Here is a 9,737-nt window from a genome sequence, read left to right as displayed (position 1 = left end):
TTTATATATATATTCTTCGATTTTCGAGTTGGTGAAAATTGATACTGTAAGTACTTTAATGTTTCTCTGCTCATTAAAAGAATAGTTGGGTGATCTGATGACTGAGTTATGGGGTTTTGAAATTGTTATTGTTTTTTAAGTATAATTGTTTTTTCTTTTTTGGGGCAAGAGGATAATTGTTTCTTCATCTTTCATAAAAATACTCACTACAATTTTCTATTTGTGTTATAAGTAATTTGCAGTGATAATATACTTTTACTTTTGAAATTTAGAAGAGTTTGTTAGTAGAATTTTGTCGGGGTAAATAGTAGTATAAATATTTAAAGTTTTAATTAAGTTTATAAGTGATATAAATTTAATATTTATTTTTAGCGATATAAGTACATAAAATTATATTTCTTTTTTTTAATTTTATGATTACTTACCTTGTTGTTGTTTTAAATAATACACATCTAAGATTTAAATTTTAGATCTGAGTCTAGACATAAACATATAGTATCAGTTACTTTTAAATATTCTTCTAATAAATTCAAAATAAAATCTGACGAACTTAAAAAATTCTAATTTTATAAATATAAGTACTTATATCGCTAAAAATAATTTATAATATTAAAATAAAATTAACTAATAAAATATTTAAATTTTATATTCTAAAATACTCAAAAAAAAATTATAAATAATTTTAAATGACCATCATAAGCAAACGAAAACAAAAATAAAAGTGAACTAAAAATACTAAAGATGAAAAATCTATCCAAATATATCCTTTAAATGGTATGTATGTTGTAGACTTAGCCGGAAAGAAGAGGACCTTATTAGCAAAATATTATTCTATTGAGATAATATATATATAAACCTATCTCGAAACAAGGACAACTCTGTCAGCATAGTAAAATTTGGACCATCCAATTCTTAGATTCTAAGAATTCTAGACAGAGTGGCGCTCAGACCTGGAAAAACCAGTAAACTATATCAACTGTTGAAATAGAAATACCAGTACCAGACCACAACAGACCATAATAATTAACTACTTATATATACATTTATTACTTAATTTGTTAATTATAAAATTAAGAAAAAAAAAACGACATTATAACATCTGTTTTTTTTCCTTTCTTTCAAATTTGCCACGAAAACAATTTAATTGCTTGTTTAGGATAATAATGGGGACCACATCTTTCACCTGTATACGTCTTTAATGACGCTAATACACAAAAGAGTGCAATCAAAGTCAACCATAACTCTACACATGTACACAATTCATAATGCACTGAATTTAACTAAATTTTATTTTAAATTAGTTTAAGAGAAATGCTATGAGTAAAGGTTTGCTTGATACTAGTGTTAGGTGTAATATAGCTATTGATATAATTTAATATCGAATCTTATTTATTTTATTTTAAAAAAAAATTATAAAAAATTATTAATTAATTATAATTATAAGACATCACCTCATAATAGTGTTTGACGTTTTAGTGCGTATCAAGTTTTATATAATTTAATATGATAATTTTAATAGAATATTGTTAACCAATTGTAAGTCGTTTACATTAATTATTTAGCGATATTCTCTAGAAGTTTTTATTATAAATTATATGAGACACAATACTTAATTATACCAATAATAATATGACACTAAAAATGATACTTGTTTCTTTTAACACTTCTTTTTAAAAAGCATCATTGGTGCCTAATACTCTCAGTCTCTCACCAGTTTCATGGTGTTATTAGTGTAATTAAATATCGGGTTACATATAATTTAAAAAAAATAAATTTTAAAAAATATCGTTAACTAATTATAAGGCGCCACTTATTAATGAGAAATGCTAAAAGGCACCCGTGGTGGCTAGCACCTTCCTATGTGTCAATATTACTATTGGTCCAACTAAATATTAGATCCTATATAATTTAATATAATAGCTTTTAGAGGAATATCGCTAGCCAATCGCAACATGACATGTCGAGAAGGTACTAGACACTACTAGTGTTTAATAACAATACTCTTAAAAATGCTACACACTAATGTCTAATAAAAGTGTTCTTAATTAATATAAGCTTGATTTGTTAATAAATGCCACTATGGCAATTTAGTGTCTATATATATAAATATATTATGTATATGCAAGTTCCAAGGCAGGAGGACCAAGCTAGCCTTGTGTATATTTCCTGTCATCTTACACACACCCACCCTTAGTTGAAGTTCTGAAAAAGAAAAAGACGTGTTTTGGGAATCTTTATATCAAAATATTAATCACTATTATTTGGTGATTGGTTACCCAGAAAAATACTAAAAAAGAAATATGGAAGAGAAAAATAAGAGAGATGTAAAGATGAGAAAGAAAGGTGGGTCTATACGATCCATTTTCATACATGCAGATGGTTTTGATTATTGCTTGATGATCCTTGGCTTTCTGGGTTCTGTTGGTGATGGTTTCACTACTCCTTTGGTGTTGTTAATCACTAGCAAATTAATGAACAATATTGGTGGAGTTGGATCAACCTCAATCTCTTCAACTGATCTTTTTCTTAACAATATCAATAAGGTTTATTTATTATATACATATTTCATTAATTTTCTTCTTCTTCTTCTTCTTCTTCTTCTTTGTACTAACATATAAATACTCTGTTTTCTTCTTATGTGGGCCTTTAACAGAATGCAGTGGCGTTATTGTACTTGGCTTGTTTGTCATTTGTGACTTGTTTTTTTGGTGGGTTTCAATTCAACATATTAATTAATTAAATTCATATTTTTATTTTTATTTTTATTAATTAATTATTTAATTTCAAAAATTAGAGGGATATTGTTGGACAAGAACAGGGGAAAGACAAGCAGCAAGAATGAGAGCAAGATATTTAAAAGCAGTGTTACGACAAGATGTTGGGTACTTCGATTTACATGTAACAAGTACTTCTGAGGTTATCACAAGTGTCTCCAACGACAGCCTTGTAATTCAAGATGTTCTTAGTGAAAAGGTTAATAAAAAAAATCATTTCAAGTCTTGGAAATTTAGTACTATTTTTGTTTCTAGATTTTTGACTGTTTTGTTTTTGTTTGTAACAGTTACCCAATTTTTTGATGAATTTTTCAATGTTTGCCGGGAGCTATATAGCGGCTTTCATAATGTTGTGGAAATTGGCAATAGTGGGTTTTCCATTTGTGATTCTTTTGGTAATTCCTGGGTTAATGTACGGAAGAACTTTGATGGGATTAGCTAAAAAGATTCGAGAAGAGTATAACAGGGCTGGGACTATAGCAGAGCAAGCCTTATCATCGATACGCACCGTTTATTCATTTGTAGGAGAAAGTAAAACCATAACAGAGTTCTCTGCAGCTTTACAAGGATCGGTGAAATTGGGGTTAAAACAAGGGTTGGCTAAAGGTTTGGCGATTGGAAGTAATGGCATTGTGTTTGCTATTTGGTCTTTTATGTCATATTATGGAAGTAGAATGGTTATGTATCATGGGGCTCAAGGTGGAACTGTTTTTGCTGTTGGTGCAGCCATAGCCGTTGGTGGATTGTAAGTCTCTTTCTCTCCCTCTGATTTTTGCACAAAATATTTAAAAATTTCTCCTCTGTTTTTCTGTTTTTGGAATTTTTTAAATATTTTTTATGAATTTGTTTACTTAATTTTCACGTTACAGCTACATAATTATGTTCTTATCGCAAAAACAATGTATATGTTCTTATTTTTTTTTAAAAAAACTTAATTATGTAAAAATGTTAAAAACTATAAATCTACATTTTTGCAATTCTATTGTCACTTAGGTATTTATGAAAATATTTCTTCTTTTTCATTCATAGAAATAATTTTTTCTTTTTTAGGTAGAATAATAAAATTGCACCTTTTCTTTTACGGATTTATTTGAACAATTTTTTTACACATATTATTCTTTTCGGAAAACAATATTAATAATGTAGCAGTAACATGCAAACACAAAAATAACTGTCCCCATTTTGTAAAGAAAAAGTTTAAATTCGTAAAAATATTAAAGAAACTGTAGTAATTCATTTGTCATTTTTTGTTATTTACGAAAATATCCTTTCATTTCATAACGATATACTCTGTTTTTATTATAATTAAGTGAACAAATTTGTGTTATTATTATGATAAAAACAGATCATTAGGAGCTGGTTTATCAAACTTAAAGTACTTCTCAGAAGCTTGTTCAGCAGGAGAGAGAATAATGGAGGTAATTAAAAGAGTTCCTAAGATTGATTCAGAGAGCATGGAAGGTGAAGTATTGGAGAATGTTTCAGGGGAAGTTGAATTCAAACACGTTGAGTTTGCTTACCCTTCTAGACCCGAAAGCATAATTTTCAAGGATTTTTGCTTAAAGATTCCATCGGGAAAGACAGTGGCTTTGGTGGGGGGAAGTGGTTCGGGAAAGTCAACAGTAATATCACTGTTGCAAAGATTTTATGACCCACTTGGTGGTCACATATGCCTTGATGGTGTACCCATTGATAACTTACAGCTCAAGTGGCTAAGATCACAAATGGGTTTGGTTAGTCAAGAACCAGCTCTTTTTGCAACATCTATTAGGGAAAATATATTGTTTGGAAAAGAAGATGCTGATTTAGATCAGGTTGTTCAGGCTGCTAAAGCTTCTAATGCTCATAATTTCATCTCTAAATTGCCTCACGCCTATGAAACTCAGGTAATTTTTTTTTTTCTCTTTCTTCCACTAATTATTATTATTTAGGGTTAATATTATTTTGGATTCTGTATTTTACGAAAATTATCTATTAATTTTTCTTTTTGTAAAATAGTATCAAATAGTACATTGAGTTCAATTTTAGATAATTTTTTTAGTATAACCAACTTATAAACAATTTCTAGTAAGAACAAATATAAAAAATGTAATCATTTTTGAATTGGGTTATTATTAACTTTTATTTTGATAAAAAATTAATTTATAGTACTATTTTTTTTATTTTGGAAAATATATAATTTAATTGGTTATTTAACAAAACAAAGTGTCTAATTAATAACTTTTGCAAAACATAAAATCTAAAATTGTAGTATTTACGATATTATTTATTAGGTAATTTGCAGCGATATTCATTCATACTTTTGTCATAAATTTTACCGTAAAATATTAATTGAAATAGACATTGTATGAAGATAATAAAAATATATTTTATATACTTAATAATTTAATTAACATTTAATGGTGAGATTCAAATAAGATTTGAGAAGTTGTATAAAATTAAAACAAATCATTTAGCTACTATGATTACACTTATTTATTTATTTGCTTGCTTTGGCTTTTATGCTTTTACTTTTTCAGAAAAATATAGGTTAATTAACTAGAGTATAATATTAGATGTATATCTATATAAATCCAAACACATGATTGTATTGGCATACTGAATGGCATACAAGAAATAGTGGTGAAGGATTTCTATGCTATTTTTAGTGTTTTTATTTACAAATCTTATTAATCCAACCAACTCATGATTTCGTTCCCCACATACCAACGTTGTTATTTCTCTCCTCACAATTAGAATCCAATTACTTCCACGCGGACCACCATTGACTATATTCTGCAGTCAAATCAAACAGCATAATAAAGTACTTTTTGTTTGTTTTCAGCAAAGGACAATTAATAACATATCAAAATAATTAACATATTCAATACTAATTATTAGTACAATAATTCTTGCATTATTATATATCTAGTTGATTCAGCAATATGTTATGTGTTGAGTTGAGAAGGGTTCACATAATCAATTAGTTTAAAGGATTGCTAAAATGCAACTATCATCTTTTGTAGTGTCATATTCTTATTAATATACTAAATTAAACATTAGATTTTACATAACTTAAAGAAAATATTGCCAACTACTACTAATTCAAAATTAACAATACTCATTATTTTAACTCATTAGGTTCGTTGAACTTTAACTGTCTCTTTAATTAATAAAATATATGGGCTTGATATTTATTTATAGCATTACAACACCAATCAATTCATGAAAACTACTCTTTAAAGTGGAAAGTAGACTATGAAGCAACTCTCTTTATAAATTATACTTTGATTCGGTCAATTGGAACAAGTAGTGGCTAATCCAATAAAATATTTAGTGTCCAAACAGAAACTATAATATTTCACTTTTATATCTTTATACTATTACATCACTAGAATTAATGTGATAATGAAGAGAATGATATTTGTAAAATAAGAAGGTAATAAAAATCACTAATTTATCTTAATTTTAATAATTAAATAAATATTATGCTTGGTTTGATTGCAGGTTGGTGAAAGAGGTGTTCAAATGTCAGGAGGACAAAAACAGAGAATAGCCATTGCCAGAGCAATAATAAAAAAACCAAGGATCCTTCTTCTAGACGAAGCAACAAGCGCCTTAGACTCAGAATCAGAGAGAGTGGTTCAAGAGGCACTAGATAAGGCCGCGGTGGGCCGAACAACAATCGTCATTGCCCACCGCCTCTCCACAGTTCGCAATGCGGACATCATAGCCGTCGTCCAAAACGGCCATGTTATGGAGACAGGCTCACACAACAACCTTATAGACCGCGAAGACGGTCTATACGCTTCTCTCATTCGCTTACAGCAAATGGAGAAGCACAAAACACTAGAAGAACCATCATCATCAACAACAACAACGAGACACATTGGTTCTTCTTCTATCTCGAGCATGGAGTTGAACAACACAAGCAGCCGCCGTCTCTCGTTGGTGAGCCGCTCCAGCTCGGCTAATAACTCGGCTCGGTTTTCGCTAACTGGAAACGACAACGTTTTGGAAACCGAAAGTAGTGGTAGTGGTAGATCGCTCTCGGTACCTTCTTTTAGGAGGCTTTTGGGTATGAATGTTCCTGAGTGGAAACAGGCCAGCCTCGGGTGCTTAAGCGCGGTACTTTTCGGTGCTGTTCAACCGGTCTATGCTTTCGCTATGGGTTCGATGATATCAGTTTTTTTCTTGCCTAATCATGATGAGATTAAGGAGAAGACTCGGATTTACGCGCTGTGTTTTTTGGGGTTGGCTATATTTTCGTTGGTTATTAATATTTGTCAGCATTACAGTTTTGCTTATATGGGAGAGTACTTGACTAAAAGAGTCAGAGAGAGAATGCTTTCTAAGGTACTTACCTTTGAAGTTGGGTGGTTCGATCAGGATGAGAATTCTACTGGTGCTGTTTGTGCTAGACTTGCTAAAGATGCCAACGTGGTATGTTTATTCTTAATTTTTAGCTTATAGAAAAGCCATAGTACTCATAGTCACCAAAATAGCATATTTTGTGTGCACAAAATCGTAAACATAAAGTTCCTAAGAGGTAAGAACATAACTCAAAGCTTCTTTTATACATTTTATTAAGTGGATGATACTGAAAATGAAAATGTAGTACTAAAAACAATAGTATTTTTTAACATTTCTCATTTTGTATATTAGCATTACTATTAGCCACATTAAGATAGACAATGCGGTATAGTAAGTTATTTTTTATATTATTTTATTTAATTTTATAATTTATTAACGATTTTTTATACTATTTATTAAATTAAAATGTTTTGGAATCCACTTTAATTTAATAAGGATAAACTTAAGGCTTTTTCCTTTATATATTATGATGCAAATTAGATTATTTAAAGCTAGTTTATTTGAGTAATAATACATTCTTATTATTTGGATGGTTTTTGGTGTTGTTTTGTGTAGGTGAGATCATTAGTAGGTGATAGAATGGCTCTTCTTGTACAAACCTGCTCAGCTGTAATAGTAGCATGCACAATGGGCATGGTAATTGCATGGAGACTAGCCCTTGTTATGATAGCCGTACAACCCCTCATCATCGTTTGCTTCTACACACGTCGAGTCCTACTAAAAAGCATGTCCAATCAAGCCATTAAAGCCCAAGGCGAGAGCAGCAAACTGGCTGCCGAAGCTGTTTCCAATCTTCGAATCATCACAGCTTTCTCTTCCCAAGACAGAATTCTCATGATGCTTCAAAAAGCCCAAGAAGGCCCAAGTCGAGAGAGCATGCGTCAATCTTGGTATGCAGGAATTGGGCTTGCTTGCTCTCAAAGCCTCACTACTTGTACTTGGGCTTTTGACTTTTGGTACGGTGGAAAACTCATTGCTAACCACTACATCTCATCCAAAGCCTTATTTGAAACCTTCATGATTTTGGTAAGTACTGGCCGTGTCATAGCTGATGCTGGTAGCATGACCACGGACTTAGCTAAGGGCTCGGACGCTGTTGGGTCAGTCTTTGCAATATTGGACCGTTACACACGTATTGAGCCCGAAGACCCGGAGGGCCATCAGCCCGAAAAGATAATGGGCCACGTTGAGCTTCGTGATGTTCACTTTGCGTACCCAGCTAGGCCCGATGTGATGATATTTCAAGGCTTCTCGATTAAAATCGAAGCAGGGAAATCAACTGCTTTAGTGGGCCAAAGTGGTTCAGGCAAATCAACCATTATTGGATTAATCGAAAGATTCTACGACCCACTTAAAGGAGTAGTTAAAATCAACGGTCGAGATATAAAATCGTACCATCTAAGATCGTTGCGAAAACACGTGGCACTAGTTAGCCAAGAGCCAACTCTATTCGCTGGAACTATTAAAGAGAACATTAAATATGGAGCGTCCGATAAGATTAGCGAGGCGGAGATCATAGAAGCGGCTAAAGCAGCGAACGCTCACGATTTCATCTCGGCATTAAAGGACGGATTCGAAACATGGTGCGGGGACAGAGGAGTACAGCTCTCTGGGGGTCAAAAGCAAAGAATTGCAATAGCAAGGGCCATACTGAAAAATCCAGCTATTCTTCTATTGGACGAGGCCACTAGTGCCCTTGATAGTCAATCGGAGAAAGTAGTACAAGACGCGTTAGAGCGCGTGATGATTGGTAGGACGAGCGTGGTGGTTGCTCATAGGTTGAGTACAATTCAGAAGTGTGATACCATTGCTGTTTTGGACAAAGGGAAAGTGATTGAGAAAGGTACTCATTCTTCTCTGTTAGATAAAGGTCCTCAAGGAGCTTATTATTCTCTTGTTAGCCTTCAACAAACGCCAGCTTCCACCACTCACGCGCTCAACTAACATATTCAGCCTCTCGTGTCATCTACGCGCTGGTAATTCACTACTTGTCTAATTTTACTGTACTTTTTTAAGCCCTTTTGAAGTGACGGGTGGAAATGTACAGTGATTTAGTAAATTGGTATTATTGTTCGAGAACTTTCAAAGGAGGTTTATTTAGTAATATATAAATATATATAATTTTGTTTAATAATAATATGGTCTGTAATTGTACGTGTACTGAAACAAAGTGTTTCAGAATATTGAACTGTGTATCTGTGACTGTGTATATATATTTATAATTAATATCTTATTGTATGTTTATTTCTCTTTATTTTAATTTAAACTATAAAGCCAACATTATTGCTAACAACTGAGTGGGTACTAGGTACTACATTATCTTCTATTTCTTTCAACAGGACTAAAGCACCCAAAATATCATTAAGGATGTTACCTATATCATGGATATGTATATAGATAAGTACTTATTATAGTCAAACAAAACTCATTATTCTTGCTGTTCAAAACTTGCATACAGTATAATTTTAGTGAGAAAGAAGAGATTTTGAGCTGCCCCACGAAGTGGGCACCTATTGAGTGTACTATTGACAGTTTTGTTAATGTAGTAGTTTAGCTAGTTTGTTATGTTGTTTGAGTATTTTCAAACTCTTTATTATTTAGTAAAATTTT

The 9,737-nt window shown here is 31.6% G+C and overlaps 1 protein-coding gene across 1 annotated transcript; it reads left to right on the top strand.

Annotated features, from left to right (window-relative positions):
• The first annotated feature begins 2,084 nt into the window (after window positions 1-2,084).
• Window positions 2,085-9,371, top strand: LOC133030350 (ABC transporter B family member 15-like). The gene is made up of 7 exons (XM_061103037.1): window positions 2,085-2,543; window positions 2,654-2,708; window positions 2,795-2,973; window positions 3,062-3,519; window positions 4,120-4,660; window positions 6,261-7,196; window positions 7,683-9,371. The coding sequence occupies exons 1-7, from the start codon at window positions 2,301-2,303 to the stop codon at window positions 9,069-9,071; spliced, it is 3,801 nt and encodes a 1,266-aa protein (XP_060959020.1). The 5' UTR covers window positions 2,085-2,300; the 3' UTR covers window positions 9,072-9,371.
• The last annotated feature ends 366 nt before the right edge of the window (window positions 9,372-9,737 follow it).

The sequence above is a fragment of the Cannabis sativa genome, chromosome 8, assembly GCF_029168945.1.
Source record: "Cannabis sativa cultivar Pink pepper isolate KNU-18-1 chromosome 8, ASM2916894v1, whole genome shotgun sequence".
Classification (NCBI taxonomy): Eukaryota; Viridiplantae; Streptophyta; class Magnoliopsida; order Rosales; family Cannabaceae; genus Cannabis; species Cannabis sativa.
Note: the sequence above shows the minus strand (reverse complement) of the source record. Positions and strands in the feature narration are given on the sequence as shown.